Genomic DNA, 27,691 nt, shown 5'->3' on the forward strand with positions numbered 1-27,691 from the left:
AGGGTATCGATATTGCAGGTGCGGGTTCATTTTATATAAAACCTCCATAAATCTATGAGTCTAGTGCCGACTGGCTCGATGAGCACATTAGCATTAAGTGAACTCTTACAATAAACTGCAGTGAATTAGTTGAACTATAGTAGAGATCTACTTTAGCGGGACGTACAACATTCTACTCGGTGAGTACGCAATAAGTGGCGACGAGGATGTGAATTATATTTTATAATCCCTGCTTGCCCGCAGGTAAGTACGCAACACTATGTATCCTTCTATTTATTGTAGAAGTTCTAAAGACCTAGATAAGCTGATCATGAATTCCTTGGCTTGTGAATTTGCAGCATATTCAACTTTATGATGATTCTTATTTGCTGTGCTTTTGATGTATGATGTGTTTGTGTGGTGATTTGAGGTGGTGGTATCAGAGGATGTTATAGGATCAGGTTGATAGTGAAATAAAGATCAGCTGTAGGAATGTGAACGCCTAAGTATTTGAATGTTACAATGTGTTGTAGCACACTTTCAGCTAATAAGAGAAATTTGTAACTACTCATTTAATCTTCTTTATATTTCACTAGTCAGACAACCGTATGATTTTTAAAATTTTCTTAAGAAAAACTCAAGTTTTTTAAAAGTATTTTTAAGTGAAAGTTAAGATTTCTTAATTCAGACTGAATAGGGCTAAATGCATATTTTTCGAAGATTTTTATGGATTTCGATGCTCAAAGACGATCATGAAAAATCTTCGAAAAATATACATTTAGCCCGAGTCAGCGACATAAGAAATCTTAACTTTCGTTTAAAAAAACTTAAAAAAGTAATTAAGTATATATTAAGATTAGTAATCTATATAATAAAGAAAACTTAATATAAACTGCCCAATTAATGAATTTCACCGTATTGTCACATACATAATCACTGTAAAAGGAGTAAAGCTAGACTAGATATACGTCCTTAGGGTAGACCCCTTAATTTAGTGATTTCTAAATAAAATAAATACCAATATTTCTTTCGGGTCCTTTAAGTAGTACCATATCCTCTCCTTTCAAAGAAAAACCAAAAACATTTATCTATTAAAATTCCGTAGAATGTCCATTCCGATTTTTTTACTAAAATTTTCCTATATTTGAATTTTTATTGTTTTTAGTACATATTTTAAATTTTTGAGTGAGTGTATCTTTTTTGGGATTTATTTTATTTGTTGGCTTCATCCATTAAGTCCATTTCTTTCAGAGCTATGAAAAATTTGAGCTGAATTTCAAAGTTCTTTATAAAAATCAGAATATAAAACATCTAAGAGCTGTAAGAAAATCTATAAAAATATTTCCTGTTTTGTTTCAATTTTCACCACTTAGCAACCTCTTGTTCACATTACCTGGTTGAGGAATTGAGTCAAAAATCACTCCCAGCATCCAATACTAAAACAACTTAAATAGAAAATTAGGCAAAATCATTCAAAATGATCAATTTAAATACCATCTTATTAATTTATTTATTCTTTCTTCTCAACTAAATCTCATTCTTGTCACCTTAATACGTGCTCCTTTGAATTATTTTCTTTCTTTCGTTTTCTTCTTTTAAATGAAGAAAGGACAAATGAGTGCAAAAAAGCTCTAATAAAAAAAATCACGAATTAAAAAAAAATCACTGTCTATCGACATGCTTTGTCATACTGTCCGTCTGATAGAGAAGAGTCAATACATCATTGAGGAGGACAAGAACAAGCCGCAGATTGAGGGTCTTGTGTTGCCACATTGAGAAGAAGTTCAGAAGGCCCGATCGTGTGGTCTCTGACCCCACAACGTGCTTAAGATCGTCCGACAGGAGGGCAAAGAGGGCGATCTTTGCTGCCATTCGCGTCCTCAGCTTCGTGTTGTCCTCCCGCGGGACACTCTTGCGCGCTTGCTTCCCATCTGGCCAAATACTATTGAGCACACTGGACAGGAGAAGCTCAATCTTGTCCACCTCAATGAGATTTTTGGCGCCCTGAATGATTTTCTTATTTGCCGCACTGCTCACCCAGGGAGCCCCCAGGAGGCGATTGATTATCCCCCTACGGAGCCACTGAGAGCGCATTTGTAGATCAAACACCTCATCGAGGAGATTTAGAGCTGATGCCAGGGCTGGGTATTCGGAGGATTCGAGTTGAATTGCTGACGTTACACCCATGAAGGGTGGTTGTTCCTTCAGAGAACCCCGCCCAAGGAAAATCTTCGCTAAGCCCCCAACGAGATTATCCGGCATGTTCCGAATAGTCCTCATACCCGTTTTCAAGGGGTTCACCAAGCTCTCAATCTAGAGGATTTGCAGAAGTTCTCAAGAACTGTTCACCAACAAACTCCCTATAAAAAATTAATTAAATATTTACTCACCGTCCTGATGACTGGACCACCCTGCATCCTCTTGTCATTGGTATCTGGCTCCAGGAAATCCCGGATTATTGCATTCATGTCATCATTCCCTTGGGCTTTGGTGCAAATTTCACGGAGAAATTGATTGAGGATCGTCATTCGATGCTCAAGGACGGTTCTCTGAGTATTCTGGAATGCTTTCTTCGCCGGAAATGGCAACTTCCCCAATCCCGGAAACTAAAAACCAGAAATTCGTTACTTTTTTTTTTAAACAAATTTCTTTTTAGCTGTGTTTTTTTCAGACACAGCTTCTGTGTATACCGAGCAAAATCGAAAGTCGTCAGATCGGGCTCAAACTCATTTTCGAAAATCGGTCAAGCCGTTTAGTCAATATGGCCGCCACAATTTTTCATCGAAAATCGACGATAACTCGAAAACGGATTGACCGATTTTGATCAACTCGGGCTCAAATGAAAGATCTCAACAAACCCTACAACACTCAAGAACATCTGAAGTTTCAGAAGTGACCGCTAGGGGGCCAAAAATCAAAAACAAAATTTTCGATGAGTTTTCGATGAATATCTCGAAAACGCCATTATTGATTTTCTACAAATTTCGATATATTATAGCCTACTATAACATCTTTTTATTAAAAAAAAAATTTTTAATTTATGTCGCCATTTTGAAAATCTTCAGTTCCAACTTTGACATGTCATATTTCGGGATCTACAAGTCCGATTTTTATCAACTCAACTGCAAATTAAAGGTTTCGTGAAACCCTTCAAATGTCTAGAGCATAGTAACTTCGAGAAATGACCGCAATGGGCGCTAAAATCGAAAACAAAGTTTTCGCAAATTTCGAACTCGAATTTTTCGAAAATGGCGATATATATATATTTTTTTCATTTTTTGATGTTATAGCTGACTTGAAGATCTTTCAAATAAAAAAAAATTATGAAAATCTATGGATCTATTGATACACTGAAAGAAACACAGCTCTCGTAAGCTTGGTCAGCTTACCAGTAGGGGGACATGGGGCAATTTGTTAGTTTTTTGGGAGAAACTTTTTACTGATTTTCCAGAAAATATTTGAGTTTTCTCATGACGACTATCTTATAGGAAATTTTCCGGGCTACAACTTTGTCTCAGACGATTATTTTCTATCTTAACGGGAAAATGCATTTTCAGGCCATTTTCCAAACCCTTGCACATTTGCCTGTTCCAAAAATCATGGGGCAAAATGTTAGTTTGCGTTTTTTGGCCTTAAATTTCAATTTTATGGATTTATTTCATCTAGACACTATAAAAGCTGATAATAAGATATTTGTGTAACAATTAGAAAAATTTTTTAATAAAAAAAACACAAAAAATAAAAAAAATTAAAAATTTATGAAATTGCACTTTTTATTTCTTAAATAATTTTATATTAGTAATAGCGAGTAATATAACATGCTAAATTATAAGTATTAAGTGTGCCGACTGGAAAAAAATAAAATAAATAAACAAAAAAAAAGTTAATAGCCTTAAAAACGGTTTCTAACATTTTGCCCCAAGTGGTACTTTTTAGTGTCAGTGTTCTACGGGAAAACCCGGAAAATTTTTTCGGAAAATTTAGACTAGATTCGTGTTCAGCAATAGTTACTCTATCAAAAAATGCATTTGGATCAAAAAAATTACTGAGAAATACGCCAAAATACGATATTGAAATGAAAGGTCAAAGTAACTTTGAAATTTGAAAAATTTGTTTTTTAAATAAATCTCAAAATATTAGATCAATTATTATAAAACTTTATAGGCTTAGTTAGAGTTATAAAAGGTACCTTTTGACTAAATTAGAACAATTACGAAATAATATTTACTGAGATATTGGGCCTTATTCAGCGACCAAGAAACCCTTGAAATTTGCTTGAAATCTTGAAATTTCAGTACAAAATTCAATGATTTCAAGGGTTTCTTGGTCGCTGAATCAAGCCCATTGGAGATGTTTGGTCTTGATTTTCTAACATTTTGCCCCATTTCCCCCTACATTTTTTTTTTCATTTTTACCTTTTTCTGCAAAATCTTCTTTAGTTCGAGGAATTTGGAGTATCTTCTGTAGATGTGCCAGCTTTTGTGGTGATTCTCCTCCACAACGGACACCTGGACAGCGTAAACAGCATACAGGCCATCGCTGATGAGAGCAGTCTGAATGATTTTAGCTGTAAGTTTGCCTTTTTCGCTCTCAAACGAGGATTTCCTCTCAGCTGTCTTCACGTCAAGGAAATCTCCTACAACTGGCGCAGGATCCTCTCTTCTTCGCTGCAGGACTCCCTCCCTCAGAGGATCCTGCACCTCAGGCATACTCGCCACAATTCCCGTACAATCACTATGAGAGCGAGAATGCTTGAAGTTTGCTCCATCATTCTGCGTAACAAAGGGCAGGACTGACAGATCATAGCTCATCCCGATGATTTCCTTGTCAACCGTTGTAATACGAATATCCGGGTTTGGATCACCCTTCCCCGCCGTTGTAATCTCAATCTTCTCATCTTCCGTGTTGTCGTCATCATCGAAGGCAATATCGCCGGAATTATTATCACTCCCACTCTCAACATTCGATCCCTGCAGATCAACGTCAAGAACTTCCTGATTATGCCCCAGAACATCAAGTTCCAGCAGGAGCTTCTTGTAGGCCGAACTGTGGTAGAAATTCGCCAGGAAGATATCCTCATTCTTAAGCTTTTCATAGACAAACTTGCAGATTGAGTCAAACCACATACATTCCGGTGGGACTGATGTGTCCTTAAGTTTGATATTGAGTACTTCCACAAGCCCCGGATCAACAGTCAGGCAATTTGTGGATGGTGGGATGAGGTACTCCCGATACAGGCTGTACGCTTTCTCCCTCATGCCCTTAAAGACCTCTTCTCGAGGACTCTTTATTTTATTCGTTTGCAAATCCGCCAGGGTCTGCGTTGTGGTAATTCGCCACTCTTGGGCTGTGAGGTAGAAAATTACGTACTTCTGCAGATTGAGAATACTCAGGTAGTCTAAGTAGTACGAGAGTGCCAGCTCCTTTGTCAGGAGATCATCTAAACTAAGAATTGGCAGAGTTGAGGAGAGTTTCTCCCTCTCGGAGCGATTAGTTGTTAATTTATTATTCTGAATGTAGCTTATCCTTAAGTCTATTAGCTTCTGGGCATACTTCAAGCTGGCCAATTCAGCTGCATAATTGGGATCTCGGTATTTCTGCAAGATAAATTCTTTTAATGCATCGTGGGGTGTTTAAAAAGGGGTGTTTATCTGAATGAAAATATTCGCATAATTCGTATGTTTAGTGAAAGAAATCAAAATATTCAGCAGACGTAAAAAGAGTACTAAAGTGTTCTAAAAAGTACCCAATAGTACCAAAAAAGTACCCAAGAGTACTAAAAAGTACTAACGAGTACTAAAAGGTACTAAAAAAGTACTAAAGAGTACTAAAAATTACAAAGGGGTATTAAAAAGTACTAAAGAGTACTAAAAATTACTAAAGGGTATTAAAAAGTATTAAATAGTACTAAATACTAGTCAAATAAGTGATATTCAATTTAGTACTTTATAGGCTTAAATTTTAGTACTTTTTCCCATTGCATTCTGTATAGTTTTTCAACTATAATTTACTATGTTTTTGGTTAGAATTTAGTACCAATTATTTCTACAGGAATTTAGTACTTTATGAAAATTCAATCTTAATAATGAAAACAACTTAATTCTAGTCGAAAACATACTTAATTTTAGCTAAAAATATACTAAATTCTAACTGAAAAAGTTCTGAATTCAATCGAAAAAAAATATTACTTAAAAAACAGTAAATTCAAACCGAGAAAGTAGTAAATTCAAGCCGAAGAAGTACTAAATTTTAGCTGAAAATGAGAATATTCAGATCTTTGGAAATATTGTGATTATTCGTCAGAATAAACAGCAAAAATAAATAAATAATTCGGCAGATAAACTGATCATTGATTGAATAAGAACTTTTTGAAATTTCCTACCAGATCCATTTCTTTCGTTATAAGTTGCCTGCAGGCTCGCAATTCCGACAAATCTGTGCATTGTCGGATGAGTTTCAGTAGGAATTCCCCAGGAGGTGGTTCCTTATTGAATAATCTTGCAACTTGAAGATTCATAAAATCCGGATCAGCGAGCATTTCCAGAGCCGGTTTCACCACAACATTAGCCAGCAAGGTGCAGAGGAATGTCCGAAGTGGAAGGCATGCAAAATCCTCCTCTGGGAGTGTGAAGTAGAGCACTGTTTCCATGATATGCGTCAAGTAGTCTAATAAAAAGGTTTATAATTAATTTTTCAGCTAAAAGAGCTTTTGGGAAGGATCTTCTAACCCTCAAGATCATCCTCATTGAGGCATTCCTTCTGAAAGGTGCCACAGTGATCAAAGAATGCATGCAGGAGCTTCAACTCCGGGTCCAGGAGCGTTTGCTCGTCGATTGTCTTTGTGTAGAACTTTGAATTTGCAACATTTTTCTGAACTGCTGCATTACCTGCAACAATGGAAATGAGAAAAATCTTATGTTAAGGATTTAATGAAAATCGTGAAAGTGGACAAAATGTTCTTTTCATAGTTGTTTTTTCAAACCAGGATTTGTCCATTTGACTCTACTTTTAGAACTTCTTGTTAAAAAAAAATTGAAGTTAAATTTTCTGAAAATTTTCAAAAAGGATTCTTAAAAAATAAACATTTTGTTAACAAAATAATTAATAATTAATTTATATTATTTACAAAACTTCAAACATTTCTAACGTAATTCTGCACCTTTCTTCTTAAAAGGATAAATGAAAAAAGAAAAATGTTTCTGAAGCAACATTTATTTTAAGAAAAAATCGCGAATATTTAGGTAGATTCTGTTAAGAATACTTTCTTTTCTTATAATTTTTCAGAATTTAGGATTTTTATTTTTGGTATTCTTTGTAAAAATTTGTAATTTTTATTTTTGGTATTTTGAGGATATCAAAAAAATATCTTAAATTCTGAAAAATTATAAGAAAAGAAAATATTCTTAACAGAATCCTAAATATTCGCGATTTTTTTCTTTGTAATAAAATGTTATAAGATTCCGAAAGTTTGGGGTCGATTCTGATAAAAAATTTTTATCTTCTTTAATAACGACCTAAAAGTTGTAAGATTCTGACAGATGGTGTTTTTTAATCGTTTTATTGTCCTTTTTACAAGAAAATAAAGAGTTTGTTGTTCCAGAAAAACATCTGAAAAATCTAGAGAGCCCTGGAAATATAATTTTCCTTAAAAAACCGATTAGAGAAAGAAATAAAATGTCAAAATACTGTAAGATTTTTCAAAATCACATTTTGCTGGAAAATTTGCCTAAAAATGCGAGAAAATTGAGAAAAAATAATCATGCGAGTGAAACAGTGTCACAGACGTGCGAGTGAGAAAATCGCAGAGAAATAGCATGTCATCCATCTCATTTTCACTACATTTAGGGCACCAAATTCAAACCTTTGGGATTGATTCTATTAACACTTGGAGGACCCAACGTTTGGCACAAGGCGGAGGATCAAATTGGTAATAACTACCAGCTGATAAAATATGCTCAATAATTAATTATTAATCAGTTTATTGAACGAGTATCGAAAGTTTCACTAATTCTTGATATTCTTCAAGCATTCCTACACCTAATTACTAAATATTTAATTGAAAAAATCGTCACTGAAAAAAAATTGCGTAGAATCGATGCAAAATTGCCAATTCAAACGACTTTTTTAGCTACAATTTTGCATAATTTATTATTGCGCCTAAATCATCACAAACTTTGATTCTTAAAGTAACATTTTAGTCACTTCCGGCAATAAAATTAGTCCATATTAATGATCTTCACCGAGGAAAAGTGAACAAGAGTACTTTATTTGGGAAATATGGGGAAACATAACCTTAAAACCACGGCAAAAATGTATGAGATTTTGACTGGTAATAACTACCAATTTGATCCTCCGCGTTGAATTCTGACTTTGACCTGAATTATCATCCAAAGAAAAGACTTTTCTCGAGATTTTCTTTCTGCTATCTTAAAGTAATTAAAATTCCCTACACATAGATGCTAAATTCATCGAGATTAGTCCAATAGATTTTATTTTGTGACGATTTTAAGGTTCAATTTGGTACATAGCAAGTACCAGTAAAGTCCTCCGAGTGTTAAAATTCTTTTCTTTCCTTTCTTTTCTTACAATTCGCTTTATTTTGTATTCTGGGAAAAATCCGATTTTCATGATTAGGACGCGACGCCACGTCGACTAGCACCTCCAGTTAAAAATGTTCAAAATCCGCATCAGAAAAATTTGTACAAATTTCGCTAAAAAAAAACGGCTAATTGCGCCCCTTAATTTTTACTGAAGCTCCTTGGCCCCTTTAAGCATTCCCAGTAACTTTAAGAGCCCCAAAAAAAAACATTTTTTATAAGAAAAATACGAAAAATATTTTAATTTCCGCACAAATTCAAACACTGCGCCGAAAATTTTCGTGTTTCTTGGCCGCAAAAAATCTTGCGGCTTCCTTCAACGTGTGTGTTACTGCGGGACCCTTCTGTAATTGAGGTTGACACGCAGCGAGCGCCTTTCTCCAGATTTTACGTGGAAAAACACCAGGTAATTGCCAATTAGCCCCCTTTGCATGCCCCCAAACAGTCATTCAAGGGGCAGAGTATCAATTTTCTTTCCCGGGAATTTTCTAAAGTTGTGAAATTGATTTTTCGATGAGATATTTTCATTTTTTGGGAAAAGTGAGGTTAATTTCTGTCACGTCGCGATTGTTTCCGGACGTGAATTTAGGGCAAAATCTGAAGTAAATTTTTTTTTGGGGATTCTTTGCAGAAGAAATGTCGCGAAGTAAATCCGCGGAGGAGACTACCAAGCAGACTCGTATTGCCATCGTCAGCTCGGACAAGTGCAAACCCAAGAGATGCCGACAGGAGTGCAAGAAGTGCTGCCCTGTTGTCCGGATGGGGAAGTTGTGCATCGAAGTGACCCCCAATTCGAAGATTGCTGCGTTGTCGGAGGAATTGTGCATAGGATGCGGTATCTGCGTGAAGGTGAGTCAAAGAGGGATGGGCTTTGAGGAGTTCCAGCTGTTTGCTGATGAGCTGTCATTTGTTTTTTGTTGCAGAAATGCCCCTTTGATGCAATTATGATCATCAACATCCCCAGCAATCTCGATCAGCACACCACGCATCGCTACTCAAAGAACTCCTTCAAACTCCACCGGCTACCAATTCCCCGTCCTGGCGAAGTTTTGGGGCTCGTCGGGCAGAATGGAATTGGCAAGTCCACGGCACTGAAGATCCTTGCGGGGAAGCTGAAGCCCAATCTTGGACGATACAATGATCCACCCGATTGGACAGAGATCCTGGCTTACTTCCGCGGGTCGGAGTTGCAGAACTACTTCACAAAAGTCCTCGAGGACAGTCTGAAGGCACTGATTAAGCCACAGTACGTTGATCAGATTCCCAAAGCCGTCAAGGGGACTGTTACGGAGCTCCTGGAGCGCAAGGATGAGCGAAAGAATCGTCATGAAATTGCCACACAGCTGGATCTTCTCAAGATTACTGAAAGAGAAATTTCCGCTTTGTCCGGTGGGGAACTTCAGCGCTTCGCCATTGCCATGGTGTGCATCCAGGATGGGGATATCTTCATGTTTGACGAGCCATCCTCCTACCTGGACGTGAGACAGCGTCTCAATGCTGCTCAGTGCATCCGGATGCTCATTAGTCCGGATAAATTTATCATTGTCGTGGAACACGATTTGTCCGTTCTTGACTACCTTTCGGACTTCATTTGCTGCTTGTACGGCGTCCCCGGATGCTATGGCGTCATCACGATGCCCTTCTCCGTTCGTGAGGGCATCAACATCTTCCTGGATGGCTTTGTACCCACGGAGAATATGCGCTTCCGCACGGAATCGCTCACATTCAAAGTTTCCGAATCAGCAACGGAGGAAATTAAGCGTATGAACCACTACATCTACCCGAAGATGATGAAATCCCTGGGAGAGTTCAATTTGACCGTGGAACAGGGACAATTCAGCGATTCGGAGATTCTCGTCCTTCTCGGTGAGAATGGAACCGGGAAAACCACCTTCATTCGCATGCTGGCTGGAAATTTGGAACCCGATGAGGGTTCCGGGAAGCTTCCTGTTCTCAACATCTCCTACAAGCCACAGAAAATCTCCCCACGGCATCAGGGGCATGTTCGGCATTTGCTGGGTGAGAAGATTCGCGACGCCTACGTGCATCCGCAATTCGTGGCGGACGTGATGAAACCGCTGAAGATTGAGGATATTATGGATCAGAATGTGCAGGATTTGTCCGGAGGAGAATTGCAGCGAGTCGCATTGACCATTTGCCTGGGAAAACCAGCTGATGTGTACCTCATTGACGAACCCTCCGCCTATTTGGACTCTGAACAGCGTCTCATTGCCGCAAAAGTCATCAAGAAGTAAGAAAACTCAGGAATTTCCGTTGTTTCATCAACTAATCTCTCCTCCTTCTCTTTTTAGGTTTATTCTGCACGCCAAGAAGACGGGCTTTGTGGTGGAGCACGATTTCATCATGGCAACCTACATGGCTGACCGTGTGATCGTCTTCGAGGGACGACCCTCCATCAATACAACGGCCCACACCCCACAATCCCTCCTCAATGGCATGAATAAGTTCCTGGAGCTGCTTGAGATCACATTCCGGCGCGATCCCAACAACTTTAGGCCACGCATCAACAAAAGCAACTCCGTCAAGGATACGGAACAGAAGAAAGCGGGTCAATACTTCTTCCTCGAAGAACCCTAAACCCTCTACTCTGCTCCCCCCCCTCCCCCCATGCCAAGCCGATTAGTTGTTTTTTCTTCTCCCCCTCTAAAAAAAATCTTTCACAGTAAATTTTCAAATTGGTCGCGAGGTGTAGACTATTGTAATTTTTTTTGCGTGGAGAGAATATTCCCTCCAGACACAATGAAAAAAAAAATATTCTTTAAAATATTTTAACCTTTGTATACATTTTTGTGAAAAATAATGCGTCTTTAAAATAAATAAAAAAAATAAAGAAAGAATAATGCATTCGATGGATATCGATGCGAAAAAAATTGTTTTTTTATTGGGCATAAGGGGATACTGATCACTGTACTACCGAGGAAGTAGGGGTGTAGCCAGAAAATCTCTTCAAAACTTTAGGAGTTCTTTTCTTTTAATTTAACCCTTGGAGGATATGCTGGCCACTGTGGCCAATTCGACATTTTTTAAATCGTCACAGAATAAAATCTCTTAAAAATATCGTGATAATTTCTACATCTGTGTGTAGGGAAGTTCCATTAGTTCAAGATTGTCGAAAGAAAACTTGGAAAAATATTTTCTTTTAGGAGAAAGTGAAGATAAAAGTTTTGAGGATAGAAACCTCGATCCTCCAAGTGTTAAAGAAGTTTAAAAAGAATATAAAACGATTTCAGATTTTTAAACAAAATTTTGACATTTTTGGATATTGATTTTTGACGTTTGAACTAGTCTGTATGTCAGATAGTTTGACGTTTTTTTTCTAACATTTAACATTCACTTTAATACTTGACTGAGGCTTTTTCTAATATATTTGAAAGCTTTTTTGATATTTTTTTTTACGAATTTTTTAACCCTTTCAGGTACATTGGGTCATACGCTGACCCAAAGACTCAAAGGAACTCATAAAAATTATTTTTAGTTCAATCAAATCGCTAGATTACTCGCGGACCTGAAAGAGTGAAAGTGTGGCGATTCTTTTATAACTTTAAGATGAGTTTTTTTTTGTTAATTTTGACGTTCAGATTCCAATCCAGTGCAGCTAAAGTAAGCTTATTGTGGAGAACTTTGTCGTTTCTTTTCAATCATTTGACGTCTGTTTTAACGTCTGAGGTTTCTTTGAAACATTTGATAACTTTTTGATTAGATTGTTCTATTTTACGTCTAGAAAATCCTTTTTATTGTTTTACGATTAGTTTCTCTCATTTGACATAAATTGTTTAACTATTTTTGTAACGTTAGGACGATTTAAAGATTTGATGTTTGTTTTCTAATGTTTGATGTTTCTTTTCTAACATCTACCGATTCTTTTCTAACCTTTAACGTTTTTGCTCTGACGTTTGACAATTCTTTTATAACATTCCTCATTGATTTATTAGTCAGACAGTTTGACTTTTTTTTTCTAACGTAACGTTCCTAAGTTTTGATGTTTTTTTTGTACGTTTGACGTTCGCTTTAATGTCTGAGACTTATAACATTTAGCAGCCCTCTTAGAACATTTGACAATTTCTCTATCGTTGGACGATTCGATTCTAACTTTTGGGCGATTTTTAAACGTTTGACGTTTCATTTCAATAATATTAGACATATGCAATAAAACTGACAGATTAACAATTATTTTTTAATGTTGAATGAATTTGTAACGTTTTTGTTTTAACTTGTGATTTTCCTTTTCTAACGTTTGATGGTTCTATTTTTACGTTGAAGGATTTAAAAACGTTTAACAATTCTTTTTAAGCGTTTAATGATATTTTTCTAACGTTAGATGATTCTTTTTTAACGTTCAACGATTATTTTCTAACATTTGACATTTTTGATGATTATTTCCTAACGTTGAATGCTTTTTATCATCTGACGTTTTTTTCAAATGTTTGACGATTTTTCTAACGTATTTTGTCTTTTTATTACGTTTGAAATTACCCTTCTAATTTTTAAATATAATTTTCTACATGAAAATAATTTCTTTTGACTTCTAAAGCCTAAATTTTCTGAACTTAGGGGTGTTTAGACACACAAACACCTTCCCTGACCACGCCCCGTTTGTGAAAGAATTGTTAAAATAATACAAAATGGTACTCACCGAGATGCCAAGTGAGGTCCGTTTCACTCTTATTGCGTCGATGATGTCTGTTGCTTCGCTGCGGAGACAACTTGTCGGAGAGTCTGGATTTGGGATCATCAGCATTAGTTGCAGCCACTGATTGCTGCGCCAGACGATATAGCTTCGTATGAGTGGCCAAATCGTCCACAAGTTTGGTGGTGATCAATGGTAGCCACTGAGTGCCTTTAATGCTGTTAAATTGAAGAGAATTTCACGTTAGAATTGTGAGAAATTCTTTAAAAGAAACATGAATTAATCTCACCGCATGCAAATGTTTGTGACAAACTCTTCAATTGAGTTTCGAACTCTCACTTCACTGAACTCTTTGTCTTCGGACAGGGAGCAGAACCAGGAGTCTATAAAGTCCCTGATAATGTAGTCAATGATTGTGTGAAGGAGTACGTCGACTTGTTTATTCCCACTAAGGACGGTCTTTTTGTTTTTATGCGGAGATGAGTTGGCTTTTGATGAGGACTTTGACGGAGTATTGAGTACTGAAACATCCTCCCCAACAGCAACAGGAGTCTCTGTTTGATGTGATTGCGAATGTTGCGAATGGGAGCAATCGTAGGATTTCCTCCTTTCCGTATAAATCTTGATATTCTCGAAGGGCTTCCACAGTTTCTGCTCCTCGTGCGGTGCTGCTGATCCTTTCCCAGAGCCCCCATCTGGGTGTTTTGCGTGTTTTTTGAAAAGAATTTCAAATCCCGTATCAATGAGACTCTTCTTACGACTATCCACGTGACTCTTAACTTTCCTTGACTCTGTCTGTATTTTTATATCCGGTGCAATCAACATTATGGGCTTTTTGTCGCAAACTGCAACATTAATTAACATTTTTTAACTCTCCCGCTCTGCCTGGCGTTGGCAGTTCAAACATCGAGGCAACAACATTCATGCACAGAATGACAAATAAACGTACGATAAAATACATGCAGAGTAAAAGAAAATTAAGGGAAAATTTGATAGTAAAATAACAATAAATTTTTGAGAAAACATTCAGTCGTCATTACCAAGGTTCAGGCCAAGAGGCATTTTAGTCTCCTGGAGAGGATTTCGAATGTCATTCTGTAGGAACTTGTCCATGTGCTCATGCTGTAAGTATAGAACGGCTACAAATCTAGAATTGATGCCGATAATTAGTTTAAAAGCACAAAAAAGGGCATTTTTCTGCCTCAAATTAATTTGTCTTTCTAACCCTAAAATGAAGGCGATGCTCCCGAATACAATTGCAGCCCACCAGAAGAGTCCCAGGAGATTCATTGAGAGGCCCAGGATTACCAGGCTCCAGCTTAAGTATTTCACTTCCATTTTCCACGCTCACGGCATTAGTTTTTCACGGAAAATAAAATAAATTGTAGCTCGCAAGAGGTTCGAGCAATCAAAATATTGACAAACTTTACTTTTCCGGGGAATACATTCCGGAATTCGCCACGAAATTTTCCGAATTGGTTCTCATTTGAATTTTAACGGCATGTTGAGATTTTGTAACGTATTTTCATGGAGGTTTACGTAAAATGCAAAAAGAAAATGAAAGTCAATCATAACGCGTCCAGTTATTAGAGTTGGTGTCCCACACGTGTAGAAGTTTGTTTATGCGTTGTAATGCGATTTATGAGCAGAATTAGTAGACAAATTTGATTTTTTTGTAAAATTCGGCAATGTGATGGATAAAAATAATCATATCTCTGGTTCTATAAGATCTACAGAAAATTTTTGACTAGTTTTGGAAAGGTATTAAAACAGGCTATAAATTAACATAAATTTCAATAATTTTCAAGGTCACCTCCAGAACACAAAATGGCGGCTTTTTGTTTTACCAAAACAGTTTTTCGCGTTTTTTGTCGTGAAGGAATGGTTTTACAGGATTCTAATGTTCTAGAAAGTTGTAGAGTTTTATAAAACCTTTAATTTGATACTAAGATGAGCAAAATCGGTCAAGCGGTTCTCGAGATATATAGAAATAACACTTTTTGCTTCAGGCCGCCATATTTGCTAAACCGCTTGACCGATTTTCAAGTATGAATTATCAATGAAAACGTTTCACTGAGCCCTACAACATACTAAAATTTCAGACCTCTAGCTATAAGGGAAGTGGTTGACGGTAGTTCAAAATGGCGGACGGCGGCCATCTTGGATTTTGAAAATGTGAAAAAATGAAAATTTACACCCACATTTCTATAGAAAACTTCAAACCGGAAGTCTCTATTTGTTGCCGTTCTCGAGCTATAAGGCAAAGTTCGGGCCAGACCCCGGCAGGCCGGCCGGATCAAAAATTTTTCACCACCAGTTTTGGAATGTGGGTTGTCTGAAACGTGCTCATACCAAGTTTGAGCCCGATCTGAGGTGGTCGGAAAATCCGACGATTACAATACTTGGTGTTGGCCACGAAGTGGAACACCAACTAATTCTTTTGAAATATTATGTAAAATCAAAAGATTTATACAATTAATTTTATTAAGATCAAGTACAAAGCTTTTATTGATGCATCAAAACGCTGGAGGCCATTTTCTCAAAATGGCGTTTGGCGTCCTTGTGAAATAACGTCCTGTACAACGTAACGTCCTTGGTTGTCTTTCCTTATATTTTCCTCGAGATTTTCAATATGTTTTCAAGAATGTGATTAAAGTTTAGAATTTTGAGGAGAAATCTTTTTATTTTCAAAGCTAGAGTCATGAAAATTGATAAAAATTTTCAATCCAAAAGACCGTTACAACATGGAGGTGAATAAAGTTTGATAAAAAATCGCAATCATATTTTTGCATCACATTATCATGTCGATGCTGACCCAATAACTTTGGCACTCAAACAGCTGACCGCGAAAGCGCCAAAAATCAGTTCCTTCTCGCGCGTCCTAGACGAAGGGACACCTCGAACGATGCGCAGAGTTTGAGGCAAAGATGGCAAAATTCCTCGCAACAATTAAAGCCATCCTCACGCGTTTTATTTTTGGTGCCCACGGACTCTTGGCCATTTGGCAGTGTGTAATTAGTAAAGCCAATCAAATTTGGTGGCTCCTCGCGGCACCAATTCTTCTTCTCGTCATGGAGGCAATCTTCACGCTGACAATTAAGAAGAACCAAGAGTGGAGATGGTGTGTATTGTAGTTGCTACTGCATGGTAGCGTTGGTGGTGGTGTGAGGATAATTAAGATGGAAGAAATGTGTCCTCAGCATGGGGCATGTAATGGTCAATGAGTGGGTGGGTTCATTTCTGCAGCGCTTCGGTGAATTTTATGATTTCCATCACAAAAATGCCCTGCAGGATGCTCCCAACACAAAATCCAATTTCACACGAAAGAAACGCCAACACGGTTAAATTTCCCATCCTTGAGCATCAATTTACTCCAATTTCTTTCCTGCAATTCACTGTCTGGTGGCGCGCAAATAACCTCCCACCCCCCGCCCCCTAATAGGGTAACCGGATGCCGGAAATTGACTGACTACAGACTATAATACCTACATATATAGCATCGGTGTAAATACGCAAAGTGGTTTTATTTGTGTTGTGGCTACACACTGGAAGAAATCGATACATCATCAATTCTCATTGAGGCACATTTTTTATGTACGACCTAAGAATGAGGATGGATGAGTGACACACATTACCCAACATACCTGATGCATAAAATGGAATTTTTATGCTTCCCATCGCCCACGCAGAGATTTTGATCCTCCCACAAAAGCTGCGTATCTCAATCAAATTAATGGCAATCATTTCTGCCTTATCCTGATGCCATGTAATCAATTTTCGACAATTTATCATCTTTCTGCGTGGCTGTTGCTCACTTCTCCTCACAGTTGTGAATTTATTTAAACAGCATCATACATAAAGTATCAAATCTTTAAAAATATATTAAATCAGTTCTAGAATTTTTCAGAAGCGTTTTTCAATGCGAAGAAATGTAATTTAAAGCTTCTCCTTTTTTTGTAATAAATATTTGAAACCCAATTTTGATCAATTTTTAACTCTTTCCGGGCTTAGCCAGAAATCTATTCAAGGGGATGTTTTGTGGTTTATTTTTAAATGTGACGCTGAAGGTGAATTAAAATAATAAGAATACCTACAAGGAAGCCTAAATTATTGAAAATTGTTTTTATTAGACCATTTTAACGGTTTTTGCATTCGAAATATTATTTTCAGATTGTTTAATTCTAACGTTTGACGTTTCATTTCAGTTGACCTTATTTTTCTAACGATTAACGTATTATATAAGGAATCTGGATTTTTTTACATTAGCGCTCTAACTAGGGCCCGGACTTTCGATCTGAACATCGAAGCTTCGAAGTTCTTTAGGTATCGAAGCGGCATACATAACGACGCATTATCTATCCAAAAAAAAAACCATTTTCACATTTCTACGGCAAAGCCTTCTTAGGCAAAATAAAGTGTCGTTACCATAGTTTTTCATGTGAGCGGCGTTACATAAAATTTTTAAGTAGGTACGTGAATTTTTTCGTGTGTTTAAAATTGCCTAACTGTAATATTAATAAGAAAAAATAACATTTAAAAATTTGTGGGCTGTTTTAACCCAAAGAATTAAATAAATTTTTAGGGGAGTAAAAAAACCTTTTTGTGGGTTTTGGGGTTGGTCAAGATAACATGGACCGATTTTATAGGCTTAGCCTGTAAAGTCTGTCCATCTTGACCACTTTTTATATTCGGTGACTTAAACGTACATCTTAAATGTATGTACTGCACATACATAAATGAAGCTAGCAAATCATAACTTCACAATTTATGACCTAAAGTCAAAAACGGGCTACTGCTTTTTCTGGCACGAAGGCGAAGGCGGTATTACGTCCAATGAGTTTGCCAGCATAATTTCTTATTTTATTTTGGAGCACGTCGAATGTGATGAGGGAAAGAAATCATTTTCTTCAGTGATGGATGCAGAGGATGCAGATATTAAAACCGCAATGTGGTGGTATCCAATGCACTCCTGCGTGTGACCTACGAGAAAAATATTTGGAAAAGGGCCACACGCAAATGGAGTGCGATACTATGCATTCTTCCATTGAATCTGCAATTAGAGGAAAAGAAATTTACGCTCCATCTTGTTACATAAATGCACTTGAACGAGCAGCTGGTGGTCGTTATAAAGTAGAAGTCCTTGATCATCGATTTTTCAAAGACTTTAGCAGTTTCTCATATTATCGGTCTATACGACCGGGGGTGAAGACTAGTGATCCTAAAGTAAACGAACTTCGAGTCATTAAGTACACCCCGGAGGGGAAAATATTCTACAAAACAAATTTTAATCATGATTATATAAATCATTGCCTGGAAGTGGAAAATAGACCGACAATGAAAAGATTCTTCCGTATTTCTATGAGACCCCACCACCTATAAAAATTGATAAGTTCAAACATCTTCAGGAGCTAAAAGTGGTCATCGACCAGAAATATCATCAATTTTATGACAGCCTACCTCATTAAAATATTCAAAAAAAACGGCGATACGAGCTTGAAATTTAAACTGCTCCTTTTTTCTAAATAATTTTGTCATAACGTGTGATTATTTTTATATTTTACGATAAAATGTTTCCACATTTACCCAAGGAGCACGCCGGCGACTCTAGCCATTTTGGATAACCATACACCTATCCATATGGTGTCAACTCACGGAGTGTGCCACGACTGAAGTACAATTTCTAATATTTTGAAGAATTAAAAATATTTGGCAATTTTTTTTGATTAGTTTTAGTTAATATATGATGGAGCAGATGTATTCAGAGTAAAATAATTGTAAAATAGATAAAATTAACAAAATCAGTCGTGATCAGTCTGCTCCACGCCTCAATTTTGGTGCCAACACAGAGTCGTGGCTACGCGTGAATTTTGGTTCCAACAAAAATCGGAGTTTACGCCTAAATTTTGGTGCCAACACAGAGTCGTGGCAACGCCTAAATTTTGGTACCAACACAGAGTCGTAGCTACGCCTCAATTTTGGTGCCAACACAGAGTCGTGGCTACGCGTGAATTTTGGTTCCAACAAAAATCAGAGTTTACGCCTCAATTTTGGTACCAACACAGAGTCGTGGCTACGCGTGAATTTTGGATCCAAAAAATTTAGAGATTACGGCTCAACGTTGGTTCCAAAATACAGGCGTGGCACGCGTGAATTTTGGTTTTAAAATATCAGAACACGTGGTTTTATAATAATCATAAAATATTCAAATCATTTTCAGAGTATTAATCCATAATTAATATTTTATTGATAGTTTTCTAAATTTATGTTAAAATTTAATCAAATTATGAATTTATGCTGTGTTTTAAAATAATTTTTTTATCTTAACCTATTCTAGGATGTATCCGGGAAGATGTTCTCCGGACAAGCTACGGACTGTAAACAATCCGAAATCTTTGATAAATTACAATTTTTCGCAAAAGATAGACATAAGAAATCATTGAAACATATTTTAAGGATTAAATTGAGTATCATTGAACATAATTTTATGCTCTTTTTGGTACCAAAATCGCTATTTATTAAGATTTTCTTGAAATTAAATAATTTTGGAAGGATTGTTTATGTGATTCTGTCATTTTTTGGGTATGACCACCCTATTTTTAGAAAACATGATTCAAAATTTAACTAAAAAGCCACTAAAAAGAATTATTAGTTTAAATGAAATATAAAAACTATTCTTTTAATACCAACATAAAAACACTATCGCATTTCGCAAAAATGTCATTATTAATTTAATGAATTTAATATAATCATTTGATTTGAATAATTATAAAGTTTCCTAATATTAGGTACAAATATTTTTAATTATTTTTACCTACATAAGATTTAGTTAGCAAATGGGTCCTGTAATAAAAACCAGATATCTACCTGATTGTTCTTAGAATTCCATTGAAAAAGTTTTAAAACATGTAATCCTTTTACAATATGAGAGATACTTTTTGGACTTTTCGAAAAATTAGCAATTAGCATTAGCATATTTTTCTTCTGAGGGAGCAATAATGCAGCCCAAAGAAAATACCTCCCAATTTCAGGTAGATTTTTAATAATTCTGATTTTTTTTCAATTATTATTTTTAATGCTGAATACAAGATGTGTTTCCCAATGATTTCTTAGAGCAAATGCGTCAGCAACATAAAAAATGCTCTTATGTGCTGAAGAAAATTGTACTGAAATGCAAAGCTTTTTCATGTATTCGACGAATGGTTGTCCTTTTGAGGTTATTTTCAGCTACACGTGGCATGGATATTTTATAAAAGTTTATTTATTGAAAACTAAAGCGATTTATGCCATTTTAATAATGTTTCTAGCATAAGAAACATAATGCAATGTTGTATTAAATAAGCATAATGATGTGGGTATAATTTCAATTTTTTTAATTGTCTAATTTTTCAAAGAAATATTATTTTTTATGAAATGAGAAGGTCATTTATGACTCTTCTAATCTATATCCTATCTGAAAATCAATCTCGCATATGTTTTTCACGCGTGAAAACGCGTGAATTTTTCTTTGTGAATATTATTGCCAAGACGAGGTATTTTTGCCAAAGTACATCTCCATGAAATTTGGCCATTTGCCTCCCGGTGAGGCAAAATAGAAAAGGGAACACTATTGTAAAAGGAGAGCATTAGGTAGAGAAAATAATGTGTTTGAGAGAAAGAAAGATAAGTGAGAGGGAAAGAGAAAAAAAATGTCAAAAATTTTGCCTACATGTAGGAGTTTTTTCAGTCGTGGCAGAGGCTGTTTCCAGACACCATACGGATATCCCTATGGTATTCCCAAATTTAGGCGTAAAATTTTACCTGCTATGGAGCCACGACCCGATTTTGGGTACCAAATTTTTCCCAATACCATCATATATGGTACACCATACGGTGCCTGTGCGGGAATCCCGCGCGGAATACATTTTGGCCGAAATGGAATACGGCCGGGAACCGCCGTGCTCTTTGGGTACCCAGTTTGATTTCACTGTACTAAAACCACGGTCCAGGTATTACCTATTATTCCAGTAATACCTGGACCGTACTAAAACAGAAGTTGAAATAAAATATAAACATAACAGCATTTAAAATTTCTTTATACTATATTTATTTTATCACGAAACTGAAATAAAGCAAGGATCTAGGATGAAACTTTGATAAAAATACATAGGTACCCCAAGCATGCATACACGTTCCTATCAGTTCGTTAGAGATGTTCTAATTTTTTTTTTTAGATTATTTTCTGCATAGAAATAATGTGTAGGTATAGAAATGAAAAAAAAAAGAGTTAAATTCTGCTTTCCAAATAAAAGAAAAAGGATAATTAAACACAACCCCATATTAGACAATCTAAATTCTATAAAATAAAAATACTTTTCCTGGAAAGGTTTTGCCCATCGGTCTTCCTCTACCTCAGCAGCGTTGTACCTGCAATATGGCTCCTGGAATTGGAGAAAATGGAGCGACGATTGAAAGTGATTGGAGATGAAATTCCAATTCAGGCGCCAAACTTTAAGCAATTGGATAAAATTCTGGGAACTCAGCTAAAGATTCCCGACATAAAGGTGGACACGGGGACGTGGATAACGTTGATTGAGCAATTTCTCATGCTCATCCTGATCGTTGGACGATGGATGCTCCCAAAGGGGGATTTAACGAGGGATCAACTGAGTCAGCTACTTCTCGTCTATATTGGCACAGCGGCGGATATCATTGAATTCTTTGACTCCTTCAAAGACAACACAATTGCCAATGATCGCCTTCTTGTACTCCTCACACTGGGAATTTGGTCCTGGAGTCTCTTGCAATTTACCATCGTTCTCTCAGCGACGAGAGCTCGCAAACCACGAGGATCTGGAAGTGGGATGTCAACCTACGACCACGAGTATGTAATTATTTTCTCATTCCCTCTATATCTTATCTTTTGCCAGCATTAATATATCCTCTCTGGAGCTTTGATTTTTTCGTTCTTTGTGGTTTCAGTACAAGCTGCTGCTGCTGCACCTGCTGCAGTATTGACGCATGGGGGATTGCTTTGAATATTCTCCTTCAGGATGCTCCCTTCCTTGCCTTCCGGCTTCTCATCATCATTCACTACAATATCATCTCATACATGAATGTCTTCTTTACCTGCAAGAACACACTCGTGATTCTCCTCCAGCTGTATCGATTGTACGTCGTGCACACGGAGAATAGGAAGTTGAAGGCAAATAGGAGGCACCAGCAGGAGAGACGGATGAATGACATCTACATAATTTCGAGTGGCAAGCATGATGAGAGCAAGAAAAAGTCTCGAAGGAATGTTGAAAGCGATGGCAGTGAAATTGAGGAGAAGCATGAACTCGAGAGGCGAAGGTATAAAAATAGGTGAGTTCTAGGAAGGATTTTTATTTAGAGCAAAGAACTTTAAAAAATAAATCAAAGGGGTGCGTCATTATTAAATCACATGCCATTTTAATCGAAATTTTAGTTTCTTAAACTCTATTAAATTTTTAACAAAAAAAGATTTAATGAATTACTTAAAATGTTTTTATTTGAGTCATTTGAATTACTTATGTTGTACATATTACAATTTCAAATATGATGAGGACGAAATTCTTGTTTTTTGCGGACACACCATATGTCCTAAAATTTATCCGCACCAATTTCCTTAAAAAAGGATTTAATTTTAAAGGGACAAGTGGCGAATGCGAAACCCCTTAAGCAAATAAGCCCAAATAAGGCCATACTTTATGACCACGGCCCAACCAGTATTGTAATCGTCGAAAAAACGACCACCTCAGAGGGGGTATTATATGTATATAACTCTCCGAATGCTGGGTGGCCCATAAGAACTGTACGTACAGCCACCCAGCATTCGGAGAGTTACATAATATGCCCTCAGATTGGGCTCAAACTTGGTATAAGCACGTTTTAAACACATCGTGCTCACTCAGAATTTCCGACGCCCAAGGTATGCATCTTCTCCGTATGGTACTTTCCATGGTTAAGGCAATTAGATTCCCTTCAGCATCCGGGTGCCCTCTTTCCCAAACTCTCGAAAAGAGGACACCCAGATAGAGTTGGGCAATTTCATGTGAAATCCTTTGTTTACATGGTTTTTACATTTTACATGTAAAAAACATTATAAAGTATGTGTTAAGTATACAAAAATGTAAAGAATTTGCAACATTTGTAAGGCTGTAAAAGCTCCTAATTATTCTCTTGTGCCACCAATGGGATCACAAATTAATGTTGAACGTCCATGGGAATTTATTTCCGCAGATTTTATTGGACCATTGATTAGATCAAGACACGGGTACAATTGTATTCTTGTTTTGGTCGATAAATTGACAAAATTGGTGCTCATTTATCCCTTTAAAAATATGCAATCCTCCGAGATTATTAAAATTCTCAGAGATCATGTTTTTTCTATTTATGGGTGTCCACGAATTTTCATGACAGATTCGGGGTCCAATTTTGTCAGTAGTGATTTTAAGAATTATCTTTCAAGTCTTAACATACAACACTGGACAACCCCTGCCTACCATCCTGCAAAAAGGGAACGCTACAGTCGCAGTATCATCACCTCAATCAAGGCATATATTCGCGAGAATCATGCAGATTGGGATGAAAAATTGCCGGAGATTGTGGCAATAAATACAGTCCTTATTAGTTGGTGTTCCACTTCGTGGCCAACACCAAGTATTGTAATCGTCGGAAAAACCGACCACCTCAGATCGGGCTCAAACTTGGTATGAGCACGTTTTCGACATCCCACATTACAAAAATGGTGGTGGAAAATTTTTGATCCGGCCGGCCGGCCTGCCGGCCTGCCGGTAGTCCAAACTTTGCTTTATAACTTAAGAACGGTAGGAGATAGAGACTTCCAGTTTGAAGTTTTCTATAGAAATATGGGTGTAAAATTTCATTTTTTCGCATTTTCAAAATCCAATATGGCCGCCGTCCGCCATTTTGTAACACCGTCAACCAGTTCCCTTATAGCTAAAGGTCTGAAATTTTAGTATGTTGTTGGGCTCAGTGAGAAGTTTTCATCAACAATTCATACTTGACAATCGGTCAAGCGGTTTAGCAAATATGGCGGCCTAAAGCAAAAAGTGTTTTTTCGATATATCTCAAGAACGGCTTGACCGATTTGGACCATCCTGGTATCAAATGAAAGGTTTCAAGAAGCCCTACAACTGTCTAGAACATTTCAAGTTTCAAAAACATCCGCAAGAGGCGCTAAAAACAAAAACAAAAATTGCCTAACTTTAAGGAGCAATATCTCCGAATCCCCATTAGGCAAATCTTTTAAATTTTGATATGTTGTAGCCTAACTTAATATCTTTCACCAGTCCGAAAATGAAGAAAATCTATGTCGCCGTTTAGAAGATATAGCCATTTAAAAAATTCTTGAATTTGAAAAGTTCTAAGAGCCATATCTCCTGGACTGCTTGACCGATTTTGCTCATCTTAGTATCAAATTAAAGGTTTTGCAAAACTCTACAACTTTCTAAAACATCAGAAACCTCTAAAACCATTCCTTCGGGACAAAAAATGCCAAAAACTGTTTTGGTAAAACAAAAATCCGCCATTTTGTGTTCTGAAGGTGACCTTGAAATTTATTGAAATTTAAATCAATTTATAGTTTGTTTCAATACCTTTCCAAAACTAGTCAAGAAATTTCTGTAGGTCTTATAGAACCAGAGATATGATCATTTTTATCCATCAAATTGCTGAATTTTATAAAAAAATTAAATTTGTCTACTAATTCTGCTCACTAATCGCATTACAACGCATAAACAAACTTCTACACGTTGTGGGACACCAACTCTTATAACTGGACGCGTTATGATTGACTTACCTCAATTTCGGGCAAAATATGATTACTGATGCTCGAGAGTATTGTGTGTCCGTCCAATTTGAATAGACCTCCCGAAGATAGGTTGTCAGTAATTAAAATTTCACGTTCAAACGCAAAGTTTATAAGAACAATATTTGAGTAAGAATTGATTGGAAAAAACCTAAAACTTTTGATTATTCTTTATAAAACAAGATTTTTTATCTTAGCTATATAAAAAAAAAGATTTTTTCATTTTTTGATCAAAGAAGCTCTTAGAGCTTCACTACATGGCCCAGTTAAGGGAAGTAAAAGACACCCCACCATGTGAAGATGATTCAGATGAGGAGTGGGTAGAAATTTTCATACCCAATTAATTTAAATATAGGAAAATCCTCCTCAATTTCTTGTTTTTTTTTAATAAAAAATAACTTAAACTTGAACATTAAGAGTTTTTGTTTTATGTCGGTTTTATGTATTCAACTGAAAATATCTCATCGAGGTATAAAATTTCATCTAACACAAAAACATTAAATAATTTATTAATTAAGCAGTTAAGATCACTACACTAGCGTAGCGATATTTTTCTTAACAATTTTAATGTAAAATGTAAAGAAATAATAAATAAAAATAAAAAATTAATAAAAATAAAAAAGCGTGGAATGGATTATTTATGATATTATGAATGCGCTCTGAATGCTCCAAAAGCTCTAAACTCTCCTTTCAGTAACATTTAAAGCTCATTCAATAATTCATATACTAAGAGGGTGATGAAAGGTTGCATTTAATGCTGTGAACTTTTCAATCCTCTAGACATGCATCGTCTGGCAAAAAAGATACCGGCTACTCAACTGCAAGCTCCCAGACGACACTCACGTCCAAATCCAATGAGGAGTCCCATCGTGCTTCTCGGTTGGGTGGCAAAATGAAGAGATCCAGCCACAAGAGCGACTTATCGCCAGCACGGAGCTCCAAGTCGAAGCGAAAGCACACAATTGACAGTGAAAAGAAGCACCGCCGGAGATGTGAATCCGCGGATTACGAAAAGAGTCGTGGGCGGAGGAAACATCGTCGGGATGTGGAGCCAGTTAAAGAGGAGGACTCCAAATCCAATGCAAGTGAGGAATCCATTCGTTTTAAAGTGGTCACTGAGAAGAAATCCCGAAAGAAGCCAAAGCTCTCCGTATCAACGGAATCCGAATCATCGGCGTCGCAGTAAAATGCAATGAAAGGGAATTTATTTAAAAATTTCTTCTTGGGGAAATTGGCAGAAAAAAGTCAATTGTCGTTGGTAGATGTAGAGAAGAAACAAATTTCTTAAAGATCATTGAAGACGTTGAGGATTAAAGTGGAAGTTTAGTGCCTTTTAGCAACAATTTAGCCTTTATCGCTGAATGCAACATAAAACCACCAATTGTAAGTTTTAGGGGTTGCAACACATTAGTCGAATTGTTTTATATGATGTTCAAATAAAAAAAAATCGTGATTTAAGTTTTAGTGCCTTTTGGATGTGGCAAGTTTAAATTTTTATGACTACAGCTAAAACTTAAGCGAAATGTTGAAAATAAAATAAAGCTTTATTGTTGTAAGCTTTCTGTGTCTTTTCTCACGACAACTAAGGAGGATAATATCCATATAAGTTCTCTTTCTCTTGTTTGATTCTTCGTATGATTTGTGACTTTTATTGCTTCGAAGAGCTGTGAAAAGCTCAATCAACCGAAGAATATTCGTTCTGCAAGGAAACTCTCTCTCTGCATTTTCTTTTATGCAAAATCTTATGCATAAATAAACGAAATAAGATTTTCTTTGAAACATTCAACTCCATCTACATCAAGCAACCACCAAACCGCACTACATACATTTTACATACACCTACAGGGGGTAGGTATCCTTTATGCAAAAATTAAAATCACAGAGTGAAAATCACACGGCTCATGAAAAGCTCATTATGCAAAAATGTTTAATGTTGTATTTAATGAATTTACATGAGGCTTGGTGTTAATTTTTCATCTCTCTCCACACATTAATATTGAATTTTCAGCAAAATTTAGCAAGCAATTAATTATTCGGGAAATTAAATTTGCAATGGAAAGCCTCATGGGAAACTTTCGGGTCTCAAAAGAGCTTTGGAAGTTTGGTGGAAATCAAATATTCCACGCAATTCCTTTTCGTGTGGTTAACTTTTGCTGAAGATTGATGGTCCCAGTTGAGAATGCTGAGAGGGAGATGAAGCGCTGAATTTTATAGGTTAAATGTGTAATAATTTCCACAGGTTAGAAGAAAATTTTCTCAGGAAAAGTGGGTTATTCAAGTTGGTACTACAAGGGAATGTGGAATAATCTGGTAAGTGATCAAGAAAGATTCAGAAATAAACCAAAAAAACTTACCTTTTTCCACTAGATTCTGTTGGAAAAATTAGCCCACAATTTGCCGAAAAAAGTAAGTAATGACGTCACTATTGTACTTTTTGTTCCTTTAATTGTGTGAAACATTTCCGCTTATGTTTCATCGACGTTTTTTTTTGTCGAAAACTTCATTTCGTCAGAAACTTGTTAGACTTTTTAATATTTTCACGTCTATTAGGTCAAATGCTGACCTACTCGAGAAATATTGCATTTTCCTGAATTTAAATAAATTTTATTGATTTTCCAAATTGAGAAATGTCCTTTG

General features: G+C 36.4%; 3 protein-coding genes across 3 annotated transcripts; 2 read left to right on the top strand and 1 right to left on the bottom strand.

The window, feature by feature from the left end:
* Positions 1 to 1,464: 1,464 nt before the first annotated feature.
* LOC129785961 (sorting nexin-13-like) lies at positions 1,465 to 14,671 on the bottom strand. Its single transcript, XM_055820660.1, has 9 exons — positions 14,450 to 14,671; positions 14,265 to 14,371; positions 13,514 to 13,919; positions 13,231 to 13,442; positions 6,708 to 6,866; positions 6,362 to 6,645; positions 4,395 to 5,576; positions 2,370 to 2,585; positions 1,465 to 2,292 (listed from the first exon to the last, which is right to left on the bottom strand). Exons 1-9 carry the CDS (start codon positions 14,560 to 14,562, stop codon positions 1,642 to 1,644), a joined length of 3,330 nt encoding a protein of 1,109 aa, XP_055676635.1. The 5' UTR covers positions 14,563 to 14,671; the 3' UTR covers positions 1,465 to 1,641.
* On the top strand, positions 8,872 to 11,282 carry LOC129786018 (protein Pixie). The gene is made up of 4 exons (XM_055820776.1): positions 8,872 to 8,982; positions 9,208 to 9,425; positions 9,500 to 10,827; positions 10,889 to 11,282. Exons 2-4 carry the CDS (start codon positions 9,213 to 9,215, stop codon positions 11,172 to 11,174), a joined length of 1,827 nt encoding a protein of 608 aa, XP_055676751.1. The 5' UTR covers positions 8,872 to 8,982; positions 9,208 to 9,212; the 3' UTR covers positions 11,175 to 11,282.
* Positions 14,672 to 16,151: 1,480 nt separating the features above from the next.
* On the top strand, positions 16,152 to 26,240 carry LOC129788423 (transmembrane protein 26). The gene is made up of 4 exons (XM_055824526.1): positions 16,152 to 16,345; positions 21,587 to 22,084; positions 22,189 to 22,566; positions 25,835 to 26,240. Exons 1-4 carry the CDS (start codon positions 16,152 to 16,154, stop codon positions 26,238 to 26,240), a joined length of 1,476 nt encoding a protein of 491 aa, XP_055680501.1.
* Positions 26,241 to 27,691: the final 1,451 nt, after the last annotated feature.

The sequence above is a fragment of the Lutzomyia longipalpis genome, chromosome 1, assembly GCF_024334085.1.
Source record: "Lutzomyia longipalpis isolate SR_M1_2022 chromosome 1, ASM2433408v1".
Taxonomy (NCBI): Eukaryota; Metazoa; Arthropoda; class Insecta; order Diptera; family Psychodidae; genus Lutzomyia; species Lutzomyia longipalpis.